The 24,843-nt window shown below is 45.1% G+C and overlaps 1 protein-coding gene across 1 annotated transcript in view; it reads left to right on the forward strand.

The window, feature by feature from the left end:
• The window catches only part of CACTIN (cactin, spliceosome C complex subunit), a 473,103-nt gene that overhangs the window by 121,870 nt on the left and 326,390 nt on the right, over nucleotides 1-24,843 (forward strand). Inside the window, exon 4 of the mRNA XM_082243969.1 lies at nucleotides 10,716-10,861. Within this exon, the coding sequence (XP_082100095.1) occupies nucleotides 10,716-10,861 (146 nt within the window). The remainder of the gene's footprint in view (nucleotides 1-10,715; nucleotides 10,862-24,843) is intronic.

Here is a 24,843-nt window from a genome sequence, read left to right on the forward strand (position 1 = left end):
TTTTCATTGCATTTTCTCACTACCTATAACGGTTTAGGATGTCAAGATACCACAAACCCCCCCCCAAATGACCAAATTTTGGAAAGTACACACCCCAAGCTATTTTCTGAGAGGCATGGTGAGTCCATGGAATATTTTATATTTTGGCACATGTTTCTGGAAAATTACAATTTTTTTCTATTATTTATTTTTTTAACACAAAGTTGTCACTAAAAGATAAATTGCTCACACATGCCATGGGTATATGTGGAATGACACCCCAAAATACATTCTGCTGCTTCTCCTGAGTATGGGGATACCACATGTGTGAGACTTTTTGGGAGCCTAGCTGTGTACGGGACCCTGAAAATCAATCACCACTTTCAGGTTTTCTAATGGCGTTAATTGTGCATTTCACCTCCGCACTACCTGTCATAGTTGCGGAGGCCTTAAAATTTCAAGATAGCACAAAACTCCCCCAAATTACCCCATTTTGGAAAGTAGACACCCCAGGCTATTTGCTGAGAGGCATGGTGAGTCCATGGAATATTTTATATTTTGACACAAGTTCCGGGAAATATATTATTATTTTTTTTTTTTTTTTACACAAAGTTGTCACTAAATGATATATTTCTCACACATGCCATGGGGATATGTGAAATGACACCCCAAAATACATTCTGCTGCTTCTCCTGAGTACAGGGATACCCGATGTGTGAGACTTTTTTGCAGTCTAGCCGAGTACAGGACCCCGAAAACCAATCCCCACTTTCAGGCTTTCCAAGGGCGTAAATTGTTGATTTCACTCCTGACTACCTATCACAGTTTTGGAGGCTTTGAAATGCCAAGACCGCACAACCCCCCCCCCCCCCCCCCCAAATGACCCCTTTTCGGAAAGTAGATACCCAAAGCTATTTGCAGAGAGGCATGTTGAGTGTTTTGCAGATCTCACTTTTTGTCACAAAGTTTTGGAAATTTAAAAAAGAGGGAAAAAATGCATTTTCCTGTTTTTTTTCTTCATTTTCCAAAAAAAATGAGAGCTGCAGAATACTCACCATGCCTCTCAGCAAATAGCTTGGAGTGTCTACTTTGCAAAATGGGGTCATTTGGGGGGTTTTGTGCCATCTTGGCATTTCATGGCCTTTCTAAAGTGTGATAGGTAGTAAGGAGTGAGATCAACAATTTACGCCCTTAGAAAGCCTGAAGGTGGGGATTGGTTTTCGGGGTCCTGTATGCGGCTAGACTGCCAAAAAGTCTCACACATGGGGTATCCCTGTACTCAGGAGAAGCAGCATAATGTATTTTGGAGTGTCATTTCACATATACCCATGGCATGTGTGAGCAGTATATCATTTAGTGACAACGTTGTGTAAAAAAAACAAACAAAAAAAAGAAATAATAATTTTCCCGAAACTTGTGGCAAAATATAAACTATTCCATGGACTCACTATGCCTCTCAGCAAATAGCTTAGAGTGTCTACTTTGCAAAATGGGGTCATTTGGGGGGGGGTTCTGTGCTATCTTGAAATACTCATGGTATGCGTGAGCAATATATAATTTAGTGACAACTTTGTGTAAAAAAAAAAAAACAAATTGTCATATTCCTGAAACTTAGGGCAAAATGTAAAATACTCCATGGACTCAATATGCCTCTCAGCAAATAGCTTTGGGTGTCTACTTTCCAAAAAGGGGTCATTTGGGGGGTGTTTGAACAGTCCTGGCATTTTATGCTCAATCTTAGCGACACATCACCCACTCTTCTAACCACTTGAAGACCAAGCCTTTTTTGAGACTTTTTGTTTACATGAAAAAATATATATTTTTTTTTACAAGAAAATTACTTTGAACCCCCAAACATTTATATATATTTTTTTAAAGCAGAGAACCTACATAACAAAATGGTGGATGTTGCAATTTTTTTTTGTCACACGGTATTTGCACACACATTTTCCAAAAGCAATTTTTGCGTAAAAAAAAAAAACACTTTTTTTATATTTAATGCAGAAATACACTATATAATTCCTAGTTGTTTGGTAAAATTTAAAATATGATCTTATGCCGAGTACATAGACACCAAATATGACATGCTTGTCATATTTGGGGCTGTCTGGGGCGGGGCTTCAAATACGCGGTGGCTGCGGGCCACTACTCGTGCTAGCCACCGCACCAGCTTCAACTGCACTTATGGGACTCGCCACGTCACCATGTGTTACTGCAGTGCTGGTTGTACTAGGTCCAGGGTGTACTAGTCCACTCGTGCTTGCCAGATCACGAGAAGTGTGAGCGGCACTAGTACTGGCAATCTGCTGCATACGAGAAACATCCGGTTCTTGCATCTCAGCAACTCCAGAATGGGGTCAGGTACGCCTGACCTTAGCAGGGACCCCTCTGTCGCCGGAGCTATCTGTCAGGGAGCCACTGCTGTCATCAGGTTCGTATACTGACCCTGATTCTGCCAGTAAGGCTTCCCCATCGCTCTCATCTGACATGGTCAGTATACTGTAAGCCTCTGCACTACTGTACCAACGTTTGGTTATTTTAGTAACTAAATTTACCGTTACAGTAGTGTGACTAACAGGTAAAAAAGCACCTGGTTGTCAAGGACTATTTGGTCGCTACAAAAAAAACTGCTAGGGCTAGCAGAGATCAGGCCTGACTCTGCTAACGCAGCGGTTTTATGTGATTTGTGTTTTTTGGAAGTGACAGTAATCTATTAATTACTACACTTGCCTGGGTAGGGTGGGCTGGGCGGAGGGGCTAAACGCAGGTGCTAGCAGCAATCAGTGCTGATTGTGCAAACACTGCATTTTGGGAACACTAAACTATGGGGACGCTAGTATACAGTTGTGTTCAAAATTATTCAACCCCCAATGCTGTAAAGGGTTTTAGGGAATTTAGTGTACATTTGTAATTGTATTCAGAATGAAATCCTACAAGGACTTCTTAAAGAACCATATGCAACTAAAATGACATCAATTGGTTTTGTAATACAGTAGTAAATGTTACTTTTGTTAATTCTTTATTGACACAATTATTCAACCCCTTAAAGACTACCACTCTGAAGAACAGAGGTTCATTGAAGTGTTTTCAATCAGGTATTGAAAACACCTGTGGATGTCAGGGAGCAGCAATAAAGCCTAATAAGAACCAATTAGGCAGCTTTAAAATGACTGTGATACTCAGCTCCTTCTAGACTTTTACTGGTGTGGTTACAAACATGATGAAGTCAAGAGAATGGTCCAGGAAGACAAGAGAAGAGGTGATTACTCTTCACAGGAAGGGCAATGGCTATAAGAAGATTGAAAAGATGTTAAACATACCAAGAGACACCATAGGAAGCATCATTCGCAAATTCAAGGCAAAGGGCACTGTTGAAATGCTACCTGGTCGTGGCAGAAAGAAGATGCTGACTTCGACTGCTGTGCGCTACCTGAAGCGTAGAGTGGAGAAAAGTCCCCGTGTGACTGCTGAGGAACTGAGAAAAGATTTGTCAGATGTGGGTACTGAAGTTTCTGCTCAGACAATACGGCGCACACTGCGTAATGAAGGCCTCCATGCCAGAACTCCCAGGCGCACCCCCTTGCTGTCTCCAAAGAATAAGAAGAGTCGACTGCAGTATGCCAAAATCATGTGGACAAACCACAGAAGTTTTGGGATAGTGTTCTGTGGACTGATGAAACAAAATTAGAACTGTTTGGGCCCATGGATCAACGCTATGTTTGGAGGAGGAAGAACAAGGCCTATGAAGAAAAGAACACCTTGCCTACTGTGAAGCATGGCGGGAGGGTCAATCATGCTTTGGGGCTGTTTTGCTTCTGCAGGTACAGGGAAGCTTCAGCGTGTGCAAGTTACCATGAATTCTCTTCAGTACCAGAAGATATTGGATGACAATGTGATGCAGTCCGTCACAAACCTGAGGCTTGGGAGACGTTGGACCTTTCAACAGGACAATGATCCCAAGCATACCTTCAAGTCCACTAGAGCATGGTTGCAGATTAAAGGCTGGAACATTTTGGAGTGGCCATCACAGTCACCAGACTTCACTCCGATTGAGAATCTCTGGTGGGACTTAAAGAAATCAGTTGCAGTGCACAAGCCTAAGAATGTGACTGAACTGGAGGCTTTTGCCCATGACGAATGGGCGAAGATACCCGTAGATCGCTGCAAGACACTTGTGTCAAGCTATACTTCACGTTTAAAAGCTGTTATAACTGTAAAAGGATGTTGTACTAAGTACTAAGATTGAATGTCACTTGGGGGTTGAATAAAACTGATAATGATGTGAGCACAGAAAAGACATTTGTGGTTATTTCATTATAAATGTTATGTTATATTTGTCTGACCTACACGTGCCTCTTTGATTTAATTGTAAGCAGGATGACTGAATGATCAAAATCAATGTCAAACTGGCCAAAACAATCAATTTCAGTGGGGGTTGAATAATTTTGAACACAACTGTAGTTCTGATCAGATCAGATATTGATCTGTTCAAACACTATGCTAGTAATGGAGGTGTGTGTATGTGTGTTAGTGTACTTGACTCTAACTGACGCTAAACAACGGTGGTGTAGTGGGACCCTGACGCTAACTAGCCTAAGTTGTGTCACCCGTGACACTAATACAGTGATCGGTAATCACTGTATATAGTGAACACTGTGAAAGGGCAGTGAAGGGGTTAACTGGGGGAGATCAAGGGGTTAAACCTTTATAGGGGATAGATGGCGGGTGGCCTAAACCTATTTGGGCTTAGCGCAAATTAGGGTCACAAGTGAGGTTAAATGTGCCTATGTGAGGTGTGTCAGTGTAGTGTTTGGTGGAACTCACGTTTTTGATGTCTCTCTGTCTTTTCCTGGAACCGAAAGGGCTGCAGAAGGGACAGTTACATCACTTCCCCTGCCTGTGTTTACATTACACAGGCAGGGGACATGATGCCATTGGCTGGAACCGATCACCAGACCCAGACAAAAAATCATTGGTCTGTAATCTGGTGACTGGTTGGTTCTCTGCCGAATCAGACCAGGATCGGCGTGCGGGAGCGCGCCCTGCGAGCCGTGATCGCGCCCGACATAGGTCTACGTCGCTGGACGGAATTGAGCCACTTTGCCGCAATACCAGCTCAGTGAGCAGTCGGCAAGTGGTTAAGGATAGTTTACAGACGGGTATGGTGCCAGCTGATTGGAAAAAAACCAACGTGGTACCAATATTTAAAAAAGGGTTTGAGATATATCCAGGGTAACTATAGGCCAGTTAGCCTAACATCAGTAGTCTGCAAGATTTTGGAGGGGATGTGAAGGGACCACATACAAGACTTGGTAATGAAAACTGTATTATTAGTAGTAATCAGCATGGATTTATGAGAAATCGTTCTTGCCAGACCAATCTATTAACCTTTCTACGATGAAGTCAGCTGCCACCTAGATAAAGGAAAGCCTGTGGCTATTGGTGTATCTGGACTTTGCGAAGGCCTTTAACACCGTTCCCCCACAAACGCTTACTGTTCAAGGTGAGTACCTGGATAGAGAACTGGCTCCAGGGGAGAGTGCAAAGGGTGGTGATTAATGGGGAGTACTCGGATTGGGCGGGTGTGGAAAGTGGGGTCCCCCAAGGTTCTGTCCTGGGGCCAATCCTGTTTAACTTATTCATAAATGATCTAGAGGAGGGGATATCTAGTACAATCTCAGTATTTGCGGATGATACTAAACTAAGCATGCCAATATCTTCTATGCAGGATGTGGAAACCTTACAAGTGGACCTGAACAAAATAATGGGGTGGGCAACTACATGGCAGATGAGGTTTAATGTTGAAAAATGTAAAGTAATGCACTTGGGTGCCAAAAACCAGAAAGCAAGCTACTCACTAGGGGGGGGGACCTCTGGTTGAGTCTAGGATGGAAAAGGACCTGGGGGTACTGGTAGACAACAGGCTTGGCAGTGGCATGCAATGTCCAAGCTGCTGCAAGCAAAGCCAACAGAATACTGGGATGTATAAAAAAGGGGATTCCCTCCAGAAATAAATAGATTATTCTTCCACTCTACAAGCCTCTGGTCCGGCCACATCTGGAGTATGCTGTCCAGTTCTGGGCACCGGTCCTCAGGAAGGATGTGCTGGAACTGGAGAGAATCCAGAGAAGGGCAACAAAAATAATTAGGGGAATGGAGGACATCAGCTATGAGGAAAGACTACAAGCATTGAGCTTATTCTCTCTGGAGAAGACGCTTTAGGGGGGATATGATATCAATGTACAAATACTGTACTGGCGACCCTAGCATAAGGCACAAACTATTCAGAGAAAGGGAATACAATAAGACACGCAGCCACTCACTAAAACTAGAGGAAAGGCGGTTTAACCTTAAAATACGTAAGGGGTTCTTCACTGTCAGAGCAGAAAGGATGTGGAATTCTCTTCCGCAAACAGTCGTATCAGCAGGGAGCATCGATAGTTTAAAAAAATTATTAGATGGGCACCTTAAAGACCACAACATACAGGGGTATACAATGTACGGTTAACAGCAAACACACACAAACATCATAGGTTGAACTGGATGGACTGATGTCTTTTTTCAACCTCACAAACTATGTAACTATGTAACAAATACGGAAAGGCTTCTTCACAGTAAGAGCTGCGAAAATGTAGAATAGACTCCCAAAAGAGGTGGTTCTGGCCAGCTCAGTAGAAAAATGTAATATCTGATTGCTGCATGGGGGATCAGAAAGGATTTTTTTCCCTTGCGGGAGCAGTTTGGATCATGCTTTATTGGGGTTTTTTTTCCTTCCTCTGGATCAACTATGGGTATATTATGTGTAGATGTAGGATTGTATAATTTTTTTTCTTCCTTCCATTGGTTGAACTAGATGGACTTTTTTCAACCAAAATAACTATATAAAATGAAGCCCTCCGGCAGCATGCGGTCACTGCTGTAATTATCTCCTGAACGGTGCAAGTTTAGGAGTTATGCCATGTACCTATAGGTAAATTGTGTTATAGGCTTACCTATATGTAAAAATCAACCAAGGGAGTTAACTCCCATTTTAAGTGTGGTCCTATGTTGGCTGCGGAACACGCCTTTAAAGAACTTTGTTTGTTTCTTTGTCTTGTATCATGGGTTATGCTGCCACCTTCAGAAGATTTAGACACTGGTAAATAAACTGTAAGGACTGCCCAGTATAGCCTTTCACTCCCAGTATGCGTCAGTTTTTTGATATTGACCTTACAAGAATTAATATTCTCACTTCAAGAGAAGCAAACCGCTTTTTTTTTTTTTTTTTTTTGTTTTCACTTTTGTTACTTAAAGGGAAATCTTCTTCTCTCAAGGTTCTCAGCTGCAACATAGCTTTTTTTTTTCTTGTGGCTCTTTTTTTTCAGTTTCTGGATTGGCTGACTCCTCGGCTTCACCTTGAGGGACTATACCTCACCTACAATGTTGCTTCCGGCACCGGTCACTGCATTACGCGTGTCCCTAAAGACATCTTAGATTATGGCCACCAAAAGGGCAAACATTGTGTAAATGTTGTATGTCCCCTCTAACCTGCCTAGAGTTGCCTTTTTATGTGGATGAGACTGCCAGAAGGTCGGACCATCTTCACAGTAAGTCAGGGTGCATGGTTTTAAGTCTAAATCACCCTAAGGGTTTAATAGCGTTATGCCAGCTGTGACACTTTCCGACACAGACCTGCAGTGGATAGAGCATGGTGCTTTTTTGGATCATGTCTGTTATTATCTTACATGCCTAGTGCTCTATTGAGGGTAGGAAGTCCCTTATAAAGCCTTATTATTCCTTGCAGGTTCTACCTGCTCTCTGCCATGCTAACCAAATCCATATGTCATATGCCACCTTTGGTGGGAAAACACTTAAAGGAGAAGTATGGGATGGGTTAACCACTTGCCGACTGCCGCATGACTATATACTGCAGCAGTCAGCCTCTCCTGGGCAAAGTGACGTATGGGTACGTCACTCGCCCACAAGCCTAACTTTTGCGCAAACCAATCAAAATACACTTATTGCGATATTTTTGGTAAAAAAAATAAATAAAAATGTAGCAGAAAACAAATTGACCTAAAATGTTAAAAAATTTTGATTTTTTTTTTTTTTACATTTTTTTTTGAGAATTTCATATAAAAAATGTGAAAAATATTGTTATTTTTTCAAAATTGTCGCTCTTTTTGTAAGGTAAAATGTGGCATGCAGGAAATATTATTCTGCACAAACGGTTCCATATGCCTATTTTGATTTATCTTGCATAAAGTGATCTGGTCAGCATTCTTTCCAGGAGTGGCAGAAATGGCTCTTAGCTCCATACACCCCCCCAGCTCCATCTCCATCTCCATTCACCCTCCCAGCAAGTTAGTATTAGTTCTAAAAATCACAGACCTCAGATCAGAGTGGCGCTGTTGCAGAGAGTGGTGAGCTGCTCCCAGCCTCCTCTGTGTACAGGAAGGGGGAGGAGTGGGTTCAGTGCTCGTCTTTGCACTGACACAGGCAGCCAGGGAGAGAGACCGGTAAATTAGGGACCCTTGGGAGGTATTGCTGTGCCCTAGGCGGCAGTGCGCCCTAGGCCACTGCCCAGTTCACCTAGTGGGAGCGCCGGCCCTGCGTGTGTGTGTGTGTGTATATATATATATATATATATATATATATATATATATATATATATATATATATATATATATATATAGGGCAGTTGGCAAGTGGTTAAAACACCTGTTTATCCCGTTTTATGTAGATATACACACAAGAATATGTGTAAAGATCTGTGCACCTGTCAACCTATAATTGATTTCAACAGGCAACTGCATGGATCACCTCTCCATTCCAGGGCTCGTCAGCATGGTCAAATACTTATATATTTGAGAAGCTGCAGTAACATCCTGTGTAATATAACCACAGATAGCAATAAAAATATAAGAGGGCTGTAATCTTACAATACTCTATTTACAATGAAGGAAACATTATTGCTATAGGGGTAATGGGTAATACAATAATTATGGTGTAGCAAAGCTCTGTTCATATGTCTGAGTAGCTCTGTACCGGTACATCAGTTTGTAAAATACAAGTAGAAATTAATGGAAGGTTTTACGGTTTGATACAAAAATCGAGATATTCAGTAAAAGGATTAATTCACAATGTTAGCTCTCATTAATTTCATTTTACTAAAACAGTAATGCATATGTGCATTTTGCTTTCAAAACAATGTTTTTCACTGGGATATTAGTAGAAATGTAGTTGTTTCTTGTACACAGCACTGTCAGTGACTTGCCTTACCTTCCAGTCACTGAAGTGCTGCTATCTCTGCTGGATTCTTCTGTATATCGGAACTGCTTGATAAGAAGGGGGGGGGGGTGGAGGTAGAAGGGAGGGGAGAGCAGCCATGCTCTGTGAAGTCTTGAGTGAGTCGGGAGCGAGCAGAGAGCCGACATCAAGCAGATGACAGGAAAGTGGGTGGATCCAGACTCCCATTGTCGGTACGATGCAGTAAGAAAGTCAGTAGCCCCTCCTACAGGTATTTATCTTGATTTTAACAGAAAGGGTGCACTTCTGAGGGGGCTGAAAAGATGTTTAGATATTTGCAGCTCACACAGAACAGGTATAAGCTAAAAAAAAAAAGAAACCCATACTTTTTTTTTTTTTTTAAGAATCCCTGGATGACTTTACTTGGGAAGATACGGGGCTTTAGGTCCCCTTTTGTGCCCTTGAAATAGAAGGAAACTATCTCTGTTTGGCAATTTTACTTCTGAGGCATTTGGGCTTTCAACCCACTACATATTGTTATACTGCCACCATCCCAGCAAGAATGGCGCCTTCACACTGCTCTGGTGCAACTCCTCTCCACTGTCCACTGCACCTTTGGTGTTCATCAAGGTGCTAGCCCCTGTTCTTGCTCTGCTTCCATCTCAGGGTGTCCCCGTAGTAGGATATTTGTACGACCTCCTTCAGGAAGCACAGATTCTGTCAGCCAATGCAAACAGAGTATGGAGAACCCTGCAGAGTTTTGGCTGGATCTTGAATCTCCAGAAATTAGTGCGGGAAGCTGTGGAGTATCGCTTGGAGTATCTGGGCCTGATATTAACTAATACCCTTTGCTCCCATGTTCAGACTTTGCAGTCCAGGGGCCTACCTACTCCTTTTTTTGCACAACGGTCTCTGGCCTGTTGGTGTCCCCTTCAAAGCAGTTGCATATGCCCAATTTTACTGCAAATCATTGCAAGTTTTTGTTCTGGCAGCGTGGGACAAAAGGGGGCAGTCTCGTATGCCTGACCTGCAGGACCAGACATTCCCTGGCAGAGTGGATTCCAAGTTCGGCCCTGCAATCAGAAAATTCTTCCTCCCAGTGGTTCAGACGGTGCTTATGGCAGATGCCGTTGTAACATGATCACTTCCTATTGGCTATCCAGCTCTGGGGTCCTCTTAGGAAACCAGAAGAGAAGTCTGCATCTGATGACAGCGGCATGAGAGTACTGGGTCTGGTGGTAGCTGGCTCAGACACATCTGCCCCCAGCAACAACGCTGGTGGGGAACTCCTATGGCAGACTAGGGTCAGTATGAAACACTCCAAAATGTACAAAAAAAAAATACTAATAGGTTAGAGAGGTGTTCAGTTTTGCCTGGAGAATCCTGAAGAATCTGTAAACAGTAGAATGTTCAACTCCTGGTCTCAGTTCTGCTTGAAGCTAGGCAAAAATTTTTAGTAGGTGAAAAGTAGCAGCCTCCATATTTAATGCATGTATTTTCCTTCTAAGGTGAAACAACTTCGGTTAGAGCGTGAACGTGAAAAAGCTATGAGAGAGCAGGAGCTGGAGATGTTACAGCGAGAAAAAGAAGCAGAGCACTTTAAAACTTGGGAGGAACAAGAAGACAATTTTCATCTTCAACAGGCAAAGCTCAGGTCTGTTCCGTAATCATTATCTGTGAATTCTATAGAATTGTGTTGAAAGTAAGTGGCTTTTGTAGTGGCAGTTGCTAGACTCTGCATAAAGATGTCATTTATTTAAAACTTCACTCCAGGCAAACTGCTAAATACTAAATAGAAATCCCATGTAAACTGTTTTATCTTCCAAATGATTTAAAGGAGCCCTTTGGGTTACTAAAACAACAAGCATGGATACTTACCTCTATGCTGCAGCATTGCTGTTATGCGCAGCTGTCCCCCCATCGGCTCTAAGCACAAGAACTGATAATCGTCTGACCGCTGATCTCTGTTCTCTGTTTTTTCAGAGTACAGAGCAGTCAGAAACTTTCTTCCCTGATTGCCCAAATTCATTCTTTGGATATACTGTAAAACATAACAAGTCCCTGGCGATCAGCCTAGCAGCAGTTACACAGCCTTCGTGAACAATTCAACTCCTTGCTTTCTGCCAAGGTTAACCACTTCCCGACATTTTTGTTCCTGGAAAGCAGAGATTCATTTATTTATTTTTTTGTTCTTTTTTGATCTCATGCTTTTCAGGATAGAGGAGCGATCTGAGGTCTTGTAGACCCCAGATGTCTCCATAAAGCGGACCTATCATACCTTATTTCTATCACATGGGATGTTTAGATTTCTTTATCGTTCATCACGGGACACAAAGCTGGTAATAACTATCTGGGTTATACGCCACCTATAGGTAATTGGACACTGGCAACCAATAAGACAGGAAGTTCCTCCTATATATATCTATATATGTCTTGAAGGTGGTGGTCATGACTGTTAAAGCTCTCCAAGTTTTGTGTTGTCCCAGAAAAAGTGGCAATCTAATGAGATCCATTCAAACAGCTAAGCGCTAAAAGGATGGTACCCGAGCATCGGCAGCCAAAGGTTCAGCCTGTAATGTGGCCCTTTGGGCGCTGGACCCTGGGAAATGGAACCCTGGTTAAATTCTTAGGCGATTCCAACAGGGTGCTGTACAGGTCCAAGGGAGTGGACCCCGTATAACGGGGACCCCGGTCCTTGATGGTCATGGACGGAGCCTGCCGTGATGGGTGAAGTTTGGGTCCTATTCAGGGACTGGTAAGTTCCTTTTCCATTTTTGCAAAAAAAAAGACGTTTGTTGGGAAATAGCACAAATAGCACAAAATTTTCTGTAGCCGCAGTACTGTTTTTCCACCACAAGATGGCGCCGTTCGGCAGGTTTTTTTATTTGCATTACAGATCTCGGACAGCTTGATCCATGTGCTAAAGCACGCGCACCCCCTGGCGCATGCGCAGTGTGGAGCGGCGCTCGTCAATGACGTTCGTGGGCCAGCATTTTTTTTCAACTGAGCGCTGCTAAGGCAGAGGAGCTCAGGATCTCTGGCTGGACGGTCGGCTGATCAGAGGAAGCGGTGTTGGTCTAATAATATCTGTTTGGGCATGTGTTACAGTATATGGCAAAGAAAAAGGTAGTTTTTTTTTGTTTTGTTTTTTTTTCTGTGAAAGCTGTTAATTCTGGGTCTTCTTTATGTTACAGCAATGTCTTCCAGAAAAAGAAGCAGGGGCGCAGCAGGGAAAGGGTCAAGTACCCCTGCACCAGGATTAACTTCTCCTAGTCCGGGTTCCCACTGCATTTTCTTCCCCAGAAAGACCTAAAGCTAATGGCCAATCCGAGCCTTTACGTCTATAAGCTATTGTTGCTACCTCTGATGCCCCCGTTTCTCCCTGTTACTAAGGATAACTTGGCATCTGCCCTGGCTAGCCTAGAGGGTAAAATAGCCGGGATGATTTCTTCTGTTTGTCAGGTTGGGAAGAAAAGGGATAGGTCCCCTTCTCCGGCACCTGGGCCTTGCAAAGTGGTAAGGCCTATAGTCCCTAGGGGGGCTTCTGGTCTAGAACCAAATTGGGCAGTAGAAGATGATGAGGAGGTAGCCTTTGGTGACATGGAGGAGTCACAGGATTCTGATTCTGAGGAACCATTTATGGCTTCTCACTCCCAAAGATTGCTGACTCAATCCCTTACTGAAATGGTGCGGTTTGGGTTTAAATTGCCTCCTTCGGAGGCCTCTTGTTCCTCGCTAGGCTCTTTACATCCTCAGCAGGGTGTTCAGGCCTTTCCTTTTCACCCCGTGCTGCAGCAGCTGGTATATACAGATTGGGATTATCCTGACAGGTTGTTCATGCCTCCAAAGAGATTTTCTCCTCTCACCTTCCAGGACGGCAACACATGAGAGATGAGAGGCTCCACACTACAGGAAACCCAATCAGTTCACAGCTATAAAAAACCCCACCCTTCCCCTTGTCCCTCATTTTGGATTGTGTTTCTCCTACAGCGAAACATTTATTTTTTTGTCTTTGACCTGAAGACTCTGTGTTGGATGATCTCCCCCCAGTGAGGCAGGTTTAGCAACGCCGGTGTGGGCCGCACTCTACCGGCACGCCTTTTAGGCTTCTCACAGGTCACCTCAGGATACAGGTAGTTGGTCACAGTGGTGGTCCCTCCAGAGCCTTTGGCCTGCTCTTCAGCAGGGGTCTCCTCCGGTCCTCGCTATTCAGCCGGAACTCGCATTCAGCAGGAATTCGGAAAAAAAAAACGCCAGACAGCGCGCTCCAAGCCTCGCTTTCAAACTGGAACTTACGGTTTGTGCAGGAAAGGCAGAGCATGCGCAACGCGGCCCAGAAAAGGAAAGCGAGTACGGAGGAGACGCCGGACCCACATGGCGTGGTAAGGCAGACTCTCCGGCTGAAAAAAAACAGAAAGCTGCCAAAGACCTAAAACCTGCCGCAACCCACCTCATGGAGAAGGAGGAGGGAAGGTTTGTTCAGCTGGCTGCAGACAGCAGATTGGAGCCCAGTAAGTGCCGTTTTCTTTCCCAATTGGGGCTTATACCAGTGTTAGGCTTACTCCCTGGCAGTTCCCAAGCTCTCCCCAGTGGGGATTTTAGCCAAGTTACTATGGGGTAGGAATAGTGATCTTGTGTTTATCTCCTCTTCTCTCGCAGAATCCCCAGGTTGAACCCAGGAGGCTCCTGATAAAGCACCCCCTGTATCCGCTAGCACTAGCTCCTCTACAAAATGTGGTAATTGCGGGGAGAGACTGCCCAGATATCACACCATGCCCTTTTGTTATAGGTGTATTAACAAGCTGGCTGGTAAAGAGGCCTCAGGCTTGATGAAAGATTTCCTTAAGTCTATGCAGGAGGAAATGCTAGCTACTATCCAGTCCTTCCGTACCTCTGTAGCTTCCCACCAGGTAACTGAGCCGGATGAGCTAACTCCTAAAGAGGGCCCTTCTTCTCAGGAAAGTTTACTTTCCAAGGCAGGCCCATCTGCTTTTCTGCCTGGTTCGCAGGTCCCCCCCCCCCCCTGCTCAAGCAAGGGAAGAGGAAGACCTAGGGAACGCAGAAAGTCAGGCTAAGTCTCAGGGGAGGTTGATGTGGATCCAGATAGTGAGGCAGAGGAGACCAAATTGAACAGAAACTTTTTGGTCTGGAAAACCTGGAGGGACTCCTTCAAGCTGTTTATGCTACAGAAGAAATCCCTGAACCCCCCCCCCCAAGGAAACCTCGGCACAGGATAAGATGTATAAAGGCACACGGGTGGAGAGAAAGCGCTAACAGGAGCAGGCTACCTTAAGTTGGTGTCCACTAGCAGTGCCCTAGCCAGTGAGCACTAGGAGACTAGCTCAGAAAAAAAATCCAAGTTTATTTGAAATCCAAAATGTTAAAACAAAGTAAGCCAGATCTATGTAAAACAAGTTCCACTAATGCAAAAATGCAGAAGGTAGGGTACCTTTAACCACTTAAGCCCCGGAGGATTTGGCTGCTAAAAGACCAGGGGGTATTTTGCGATTCGGCACTGCGTTACTTTAACGGACAATTGCGCGGTCGTGCGACGCTGTACCTAAACGAATTTGACGTCCTTTTTTTCCCACAAACAGAGCTTTCTTTTGGTGGTATTTGATCACCTGTGCGATTTTTTGATCACGCGCTATAAACAAAAAAAGAGCGTCAATTTTGCAAAAATAATATTTTTCACATTTTTTTATATGAAATTCCCCCCAAAAAAAAGTAAAAATCAAAATTTTTTAACATTTTCGGCCAATTTGTTTTATGCTACCTATGTTTGGTAAAAAAAATCTCAAAAAGCGTATTTTGATTGGTTTGCGCAAAAGTTATTGCGTTTACTAACAAAGGGAAAGTTTTTTGTCATTTTTGTTGTTTTTTTTTTTAACGCGTAATGGCGGCGATCTGCGATTTTTTTTTTTTTTTTTTTTTTGTTGCGGTACTGCGACATTGCGGCGGACAGATCGGACCCTTGACTGACATTTTTGACACTTTTGGGGTTACCAGTGACATTTCTACAGTAATCAGTGCTATATATATGCACTGTTACTGTAAAAATACACTGGCAGTGAAGGGGTTAACTTTATTTGAGAGGGAGGGGCTGTGTGTGTCCCTAGGGGCGTGATTCTAACTGTGATTGGCTGTGGCTTGAGGTGTAGTTACACTGATCAACGCTGCAGTCTGGTCACTGTCCGCCTGTTGCTGCACTGGATGATGACGTCCTCACCCTACCGCCTGCATTTTTGCATTAGTGGAACTTGTTTTACATAGATCTGGCTTGCTTTGTTTAAACATTTTGTATTTCAAATAAAATTGGAATTTTTTTATGAGCTAGTCTCCTAGTGCTCATTGGATAGGGCACTGCTAGTGGACACCAACTCAAGGTAGCCTGCTCTTGTTAGGGCTTTCTCTCCAACTGTTTGCCTTTTTTCTTTTGCCCCCCTCCCCCAAGGGGTTTCTCCTACAGCAGCTCAGGATCAGTCAGGCACTGTACTCCTCACCATCACCAACTGGTAAGCGCCGGATCTGTCAGAATGTTTATACTGTTCTGATAAACAGTGTCTATTTATTAGGGCTGCGCATCTTCACTTACCTCACGATTCAATTCGATTACGATTATTAGGGCAGCGATTCGATACGATTCGATTCCACGATGCATCACGATTACTGCCCAATTCCCATGCCCAGCCCATAGTGCACTGCAAACATATAGGAGGTCTCCTAAGGGATGTGATAAATACATGGTGGTGTATAGAGGTGTCCTCGGGGTTGTGATAAATACATGGCGGTGTATGGAGGTCTCCTCAGGGATATCCAGGATGTGATATATACATGGCGGTGTATGGGGGTCTCCTCAGGGATATCCGGGATGTGATTTATACATGGCGGTGTATGGGGGTCTCCTCAGGGATATCCGGGATGTGATATATACATGGCGGTGTATGGGGGTCTCCTCAGGGATATTCAGGATGTGATATATACATGACGGTGTATGGGGGTCTCCTCAGGGATGTGATATATACATGGTGGTGTTACACCACCATGTATCGCATCCCTGAGGAGACCTTCATACACCACCATGTATATATCACATCCCTGTGGAGACCCCCATACACAACCATGTATATATCACATCCCTGAGGAGACCCCCATGCACCACCATGTATATATCACATCCCTGATATCCTTGAGGAGACCTCCATACACTGCCATGTATATATCACATCCCTGAGGAGACCTCCATACACTGCCATGTATTTATCACATCCCTGAGGAGACCCCCATACACTGCCATGTATATATCACATCCCTGATATCCCTGAGGAGACCCCCATACACTGGTGTATGGAGGTCTCCTCAGGGATATCCGGGATTTGATATATATTATATACATGGCATTGGATAGGGGTCTCCTCAGGGATATCCGGGTTGGAGAATCTGCGGTGCTGTGACCTAAACGGATAGTCCGGCTCCCCCTCTCCCTCAGTGTGCTCCCCTCACCTGGCTCTGCCACTCCCCCTGGCAGTGTCCTGTTAACAACATTTGTAATAGTATGAAGACTTAGATTAGTACCTGATCACTGATGATGAGAGTCACTGCAGACGCCTGAGCCAAGGAGGACTGGGAGTTGGGGTCCAGGACGCTGACTCGGGGTCTCCCTCTGCCCACAGAGGCCTGTGTGAGGAGGATGGACATAGACACTTGCTGGACGGTCAGGAGTCAGGACAGACACTCGCTGGAGGAGGAGGACGACCAGCACGCATGTGGGAGCAGGGGATGTTTGCTCTGATAGACACTCAAGTCTCCCACAGCAGACTGAGTGTCTGAGAGTAGAGATGACAGTCCTCACGTGCCCGATTCCGCCAGGAAGCCGACACTGCACTCTGGTAATCACAGGCAGTGAGACATTTCCCAATCTGTGCAGCTGCTGATCGGGAAGTATCTCACTGCATGTGATAAGCGGAGTGCAGTGTCCGCTTACTGGAGGGATCAGGCATGTGTAAAGTGTAAACGTGAACACTGCACACCGTAGTCCATCTCATTCTCTCCTCTCCAACAGTCAGGGACACTCGCTCCTCGTGTCTCCTCTTGCAGCGATGCCGGGCGACTGGGTATGACGTCAGCGGGAGGCGGGAAAAGAGGGCGCGGCTACGAATTTTAAAGAGCCATCGCTGTGCGGAGAGGGAGGGGGCGGCGCTTCATGACGTCATTAGAACATCGATTAAAGCCGGTCGCAGCATCGATGCAGAATCGCAAAGGGTCGAATCGCGATGCATCGATCTTTCGATTATATTCAGCAGCCCTACTATTTATGTAAATAAGCAAAGATCTGTAAGTCAGGAGATTCTCAACTTATTTCCATAAATCAACAAAAATGCGAGATCGTTTTTAAAGCGGAGTTCCAGCCATTTGACTCACCTGTCCAACGGTCCAGCGATGCGGCCGCCCGAAGCCTCGATCCTCTCCCTCGGCGCCGGCATCACTGCTGTGGGCACCCGGCTGTTACAGTTTGCGGCTTCACAGCCGGGTACCCACTGCGCATGCGCGAGTCGCGCTGCGCGCCGTGATTGGCCGGCAATCTTCTGGGACCTCTGACGTGCCCCAGAAGATTGCAGGGAGGGAGGGGGAGAGGAGAACTTCCGCTCAGGGCGCCGCGGCGCTCCGAGCAGGAAGTGGGAGCGGGTACCTGTCAAAACTAGGTACCCGCTCCCCCCCCAAAAAAATGACATGCCAAATGTGGCATGTCAGGGGGGTAGGAACACCTAAAGCGGAAGTTCCACTTTTGGGTGGAACTCCGCTTTAAGTGGCACTAACCTGAAGATAAGAAGAATATAATTTTGTGCAAAAATATATAAATTTGTTAAATACTTCAGTGCAGAATAAATGTCAAAATAGAATTGGTGATAAACACAGAATGTGGAACAAAATACAATAAAATGTATCACACAGATAATGTGAGAAATATAATCAAAGAATATTATTACAGAATAGCAAGGTAACTAAAACCAATCACTTCTAGAATAGGATTAATAGCCTACCAAGAGTACACAAAAGATGGCAACCAATCTAACAGATTTGACATGTGACTTCTCTCAGCCAACAGATGTTCACAATTTCAATATTTTAAAGAAATGCATGGACAAAAATTGTTACACCATGCATCAAGACTTGTAAAAAGTCCAGATCGTTTTGGTAAAATAAACTTCTATCAAGTTAATAAATTTTTAAGAATACATCCTAACTGACCCATTTACTATAGCCAAAATTGGCTTAAAATTCCAAGATAAGAAAAATTAAACCAATCATCAAACTGCAGTTAGAATGGTCTAAATTCAAATCTTGATGCTACAAATTTAAGTATGAGAATGGTTTCAGTCAGGTGTATAAGGCAAATTATTGCCTATGGGAAAAATAGAAATGTATACTTTACCAAACAAACTTCTATTTCTGTTCCCTGGCATGTCACGTTTGTAGCTTCAGCTTCAAATATCACCCATCAATGTCCCAGAACCTCCTTCAAAGCCTCCTATTCCTTTCCTGGTCTGTTCAATTCCCTCCCTGTCTCTAACTGACATTAAACTTTTATCCTATAGGAAATGTAGGCGGGGATCTTGGTTTCCATATAACAAATACCTCAAAAGGGGGGCTTATTTGCTACGTTTCTATAACTCGGACACAACTTTGAACAATCACCAGGTGGCACTGTTGGATTACGATCAAATTTGGGACATTGAATTTAATTTCATTATTTTCCCAAAGATAACCTTTTGACCTTAGTTGAGGAAAAAATTCTAAATCTTGTGTGGGATACCATCATGCCACCATCCTGTCAAGAATAGTGTCTGGTGTGTAGGATTTGTATGACCAAGACAAAACGTAAAACAAACCTTCTAGGGAATGTTTATATAAGTGAATAAGTAAAGCAACCTACGTGGAATAAGTACTTGGCAATTACACATAACAAAACCATAGTATACAAGGCATTCCTAGAATTATGTATATGCCAGACGTAATATAATGACATAATAGTATTGTTGCTAAAACAATCACTATAATTAATAATAAGGTTTCCTTAAGCATATTTTTAAATGAGCCCAAAAAAGAAATATACTGATCATTGTCCATTGTGAAACACAGATAAGGCTTCAAATATCACCCTCATTAGTATCTGGTGTCATTCTTGCTGGACTCTTATCTGGTGAGATGTCAAAGGGTCCCATTGAGCAGTATTTCAAACAAAGGGGGTAGAAATCCCCATATAGATTGTATGTGCACAGGAAAAAACTTGTCTCAGTGATCAGTGAAGAGACTGGTGATAGGGGTGAACGATATACACCCCCTTAGGAATAAAGTGCTCAGTGCAGATAAATAATGTAAATAACTGCTCATATAAAACAAGAAATAAAAAGCAGTGCACAAAGTGTCATAAAACATTTAATGCCTAATGGCGGTGCCTTTAAAACACATAAAAATCAACAGCAGTAGTGCACAATAGTGTTTGAAATTCCTTGTTGACAATAATCAAAACACAGTATAAAAAACACGTGATTTTAAAAGGTGTGATAGTGGTGAGTAGGTGTGTCAAAAACAGTCGACCGAAGGGGCCAGGGGAACATTAAAGTCACCACTCTTTTTACAGCTGAAGTGATCGGTCCGATTGTAAGTTTTGCTTATGCTTGCCTTTGTACTATCACTGTATACTACGCCATTGGGGTCCTTGTCTTCTCTGCTTGAGCACCACAGATCTAAGCATTTCGGAGGGAGGTAGCTCCCAGTGTGGCTCGCTTAAGCCTGAAGGAACCCCGGACTTACAACATTCCCCTCTGAGGCTCTCTACCACACATACCTGGCCCAGAAGAGGGAAATAGGGTGAGAGTGTTACCTATTGGTTTCACTGTTTTAGACACACCTACTCACCACTATCTCACCTTTTTTAAAATCACTTATTCATGTTTTTAACAGCACTGGCAAGGTGTTTTTTATACTGTTTTGATTATTGTCAACAAGGAATACTGCTCAAACAGGTAGCACCTTACACAAACGTTTTCCTTCTCCCTCACTTATATTGCATCCCTGTTCTTCAGGGGTGGGTTTGTGGCAGCTTACACCTGTATTTATATTTTATCATTTTATCCATATTTAAGATATTCCATAGCGCTGGTCACCTTTGTGTTTTGAAAGGGTCCCATTATTTATGGTTTAAAGGAAAAAAAAAACTTTTGCGGAGACTGCAAGATTGTCTGTAAAGACATCTTGCTTAAAGAAAATTAACTTTCATTCACCCTATGACAAAATGGCTGCTAGGCTGCCCAGAATTCCTATATGTGTAAAATATGTATGGGCCTTATATGACTCAATTTTTTAGCCCAATAATCCTGACAGATCTTTACTGTGTTTCTTGTTTAAGATGTATAAATGACTGGTAAAAAACCAATCCAGGGGGCGTAGCTTGGACATGAGCTGGTAAAGACGTGTCTCGGGAGAGCGCCTGCCCGCCACCCTATATACCCAGCTTTCTTGCTTGATTTCAGTGGCTATGATCTCCTCCAGAAAGAGGAAAACTATGAGTTCAACTACTTCCACCCGCTCCTCGAAACTGGCGGGGGAAATTCTCCTTTTTTTTTTTTCCGAGCCCGGGGTCCCAACACACTGCCTCCAAGATGGCCACACCATGAGGGGGTCGCGAGAGGCCTTGGCCTTGCCTGAACATCCTGCCTCACCTGCTACGTCTGCCTGCTCAGAGGCCCCATCGGATGGACCTATGGACTCCCAGCCTGACGCTCGGTCGGCTCCCTTTCATCCCCTGGCCCTTAGGGCAGACGCTGAGATCCGCTCCCTACTCATGGCGCTGCCCACTAAGGCGGACATTGAGCTGCTGGCTGACAGGATCGAAGAAACCCACAGATGGGACTGGCAGGCTGTGCGGGAGGAGGTCCAGGCGGTTTCTACCCACCTGTCTGCCTGCGAGGCCACACTCTTAATCGCTGGAGGACCGGGTTCGGCCATTGGAGGAAGCGCAAGCTTTCCAGTCAGAAGCTGCTCTGTCCATGCGCTTACAAGTGGAGGTTATGGAAGACAGGAGCCGCTGAAACAATTTGCGCATCCGGAGGATCCCTGAGGCTGCTGAGGCGGAAGACTTGGAAGCGACTGCATTAGCCATCTTTCTACAACTGCCAGGAGTGCACCTCCCGGACAAACCGCAGTTCGACCACATCCATAGGACTCTTAGCCCTCAGATCCTGCCAGACCCAGAGATGTAATTTGTCGCCTGCATCACTACTCCCTGAAGGAGAGGATCCTACGCGAGGTGGGAGAGATGGACTATTCTGGAACCGCTGTGAATGTGCTGCCGGATGTCTCCAAAGCAACCCTTATGCGGTGATCCCTGCTCAGACCACTGCTCAAACTGGCTTGCCGTAAGGGGTGCACCTACATGTGGGGGTACCTCCTTTTCGCTCACGTTCCTGAGGGACCGCCAAGGCTTCTCACTGCTGATGCCCCAAGACCTGCCTGCCTTCTTTGCTTTTCTGGAAGAGGACCCCGTACCTGTGCCAGACTGGCTTGCCCCTGTCCAGGGCTCGGGGGCTGGAATTGCTCGCCAGCAGCCTGATGGGGGTCTCCCACAGAGGCGCCGCGGGGCCCGTAGGAGATCACACACTGAGGGACTGGAGGCAGCTCGGGAGGTCTGAGTGAGTAGTTCATGGACTGCAATCATCCCCCTTTTTCCCACCCCCGTGCTGAGCTCATACGATCTCCTCTATACCACCATTACCGGCGGCCGCTGTTGGGTCGCCCCTCACTGGTTCTCCCTGCTTGTCTCCTGCCCAGGACCCATGTGACTTGATACCTCTACTGACCACAAACTGACTGGTCACCTGTAACCCTGCTCTGCTCCAATCCCGGCGGGTGCTGGCAGTTACTGCTGCCGAATGATCATACACAACCACCAAAGTGGTAAATAAGTAACAAATAAAGTCTCTCAAGTAAAACAAATAAGGTGACTTCTTCAACTTCTGAAGTGATGTGAGAAACCCCGTGATGAAGTGATATTTTGAAAAGTTCTAGATAGGTGTACACCTCGTGGCATTCCTGTGCGTATATGGGTTGCCCCTTTCCACAATGGACTTTGAAATCAAGTGACAAATATATTTCTCACTCCAAGTGACAGTGTGACTTAGCCAGTGACACCCAAAAGTAGCGATTGCTTCTTACCAAATCTTAGGGAGGTTGAACTGATGAGCAGATACACAGTGGTAGAGAATACACAGGCTGGACTCCAAATGTATGGATCTCCCAAACCTATCCGCTTCAGGAAGGTGTGGATCACATTTGGGCCAGTGTCGAGATTACCAGCAAATGGCAGAACTCAAGTAGTTTACCTTAGAAGGTGTATCCTATCTTTTACATCACAATTACTTTGAGGACCTCCATGGGGGCTGTATTTTTGCCCACCTATGCCAATTTATAGATTGGGTGGTGGGAGGAATAGTATATCTTTGCTGGAAGAGTAAAAGTCTGCTTTTACTTATTTTTGGTGTCCTTTTATCCAGTATCTTACCCATAGGCTGTCAGATCATTCCAGGAAATCTGGCACAGGATATAGTTACTATATCTATCTATCTATCTATCTATCTATCTATCTATCTATCTATCTATCTATCTATCTATCTATCTATCTATCTATCTATCTATCTATCTATCTATCTATCTATCTATCTATGTACCTATCTACCTACCTATCTACTGTCCAATTTATAATTAAGTGTCCTGGCCTATTACTGGCCAGGACACTTTTCTTTCTCAAACTCTGGATGCCCTCTCGGGTATCACAGAGGGCCAACTGTTGCTAGGTGGTGACTTTAATGTTCTCCTGGCCCCTTCGGTCGAATCCTCGACGGGTTCTCCATCTGTCCCCCCCCCCCCCCCCCCAGGTCTAGCAAGAGAATTGCTCAGGCCCTCTTTCGGGCCCAACTGATTGACATCTGGCAGCTGCAGCACTCGGGCAAGAGGGACTACACGTTCTACTCTCCTCCCCATGGGACCTATTCCAGGATAGATTTCTTCTAGGTCCCTCACGCCCAGCTGCATGCAGTTTGATCTACCTCCATTGGAGCCATCACTTGGTCGGACCACGCCCCTATTCTGTGAACGTATGCACCCTCCGAGGTCCCCTCCTCCAAGACTAAGTTCTGGCGGCTGAACGAAAGCCTACTGCAGGACCCAGATGTTCTAGCTGATGTTCAGAGGGAACTTCATTCGTACTTCTCGATGAATGATCTTCTGGAATGTGATCCTGGGCTCTTCTGGGAGGCCTACAAGCTGGTCATTCAGGGGATCTTGATCAAACATGGGGCTAGATTGAAGATGCGCAGTTGACGTCCTTGCTCTCTACCTACCTTACACCGACTGGAGGCCAAACACAAACATACCGATACTCCAGCCTTATCCGACGAATTGGGTACCACCCATGAGCTTATCTCAGACCTGCTGTTGTTTAGAGTGAAGGCGTCCCTCCAACGTTGCAAACGGGTCTTCTTTGAATCCGGCGATAAGTGCAGGAGAACTCTGGCTAGGGCTGTGCGGGACCTCAGTTCGGCTACTTATATCCCACATGTCCTGTCCCCTAGAGGGCACAAGCTTTCTCTACCCAAACAGATAGTCCAAACCTTCGGGGAATTCTACTCCTCCCTATAGAACATTGATTCTCATTCCCCTCCTGAGTCGTATATTGAGTCGGCTCGCCTACCCAGGCTCTCTAGGGAGGCGGTGGAGACCCTGGAGGAGCCCATCACCCAACAGGAGGTGGAGACCGCCATTGCTTCTGCCAAAACGGGAAAGCCCCGGGACCAGATAGATTTACACTCCTGTATAATAAGATGCTGTGTCACGGACCTGGTAGGTAGAGCCTGAATGTTTGGAGGAATGCCTCTCTTACACCTCTGACTCAGAGCCCCTAATAGAGTAAACCGGAAGCGCAAGACTGCAGAGTCGCACGAGTGCCGGTGGATGTTCAGGCTGCAGGACTGCTGGTAGAGTAGAGTTCCAAAAGGAGGCAGGTGTCCTGGGAGTAGTTGGACCAATGCAGCAACTTGGAAGCATCGGGGTATATTGGAAGATAAACCGAGTCAGACAAGCCGGGTCATACACAAGAGAGGTTAGATCAGGTACAAGTGGAGAGTCTGAAGAATGGTCAAGGAACAGGCTGGGGGTCAGTGCAGGCAGAGAGCTGGAGTAGTCTGAGGCAAGCGGGGTCAGGATTTCAGGAACAAGTACAGGTAACAGGAAGCAGGACTGGCACGGAACGCTGTCGACGAGACCGCACTGATCCTGGGAGCAGATACAGCTTAAATAGCCCATTTGGCGCCAAAACTGTCATAAGATGCGCCGCACACATTAGCGTGCGCATGCGCACTCACATTCGCATCCCGGCACTATGCGTTCGCCAATTAGCACGTGCTAACGTGTTGGCGCTTGCTATGTGCACGTCTTCTTTGGGAGATTCGAGGGGCAGGGCCTTGCCTGCAGTTGCCAACTTGTCCTCTGGCAGAACCTTTCTCACACGTTTCCCACCCTGGGTCCCCACTTGACCTGACTCTACCAACTCTGTGGGCGCCAGCTCCTCGTTTCGGAAAG

The sequence above is a fragment of the Pelophylax lessonae genome (genome assembly GCF_965119305.1).
Source record: "Pelophylax lessonae genome assembly, chromosome: 1".
Classification (NCBI taxonomy): domain Eukaryota; kingdom Metazoa; phylum Chordata; class Amphibia; order Anura; family Ranidae; genus Pelophylax; species Pelophylax lessonae.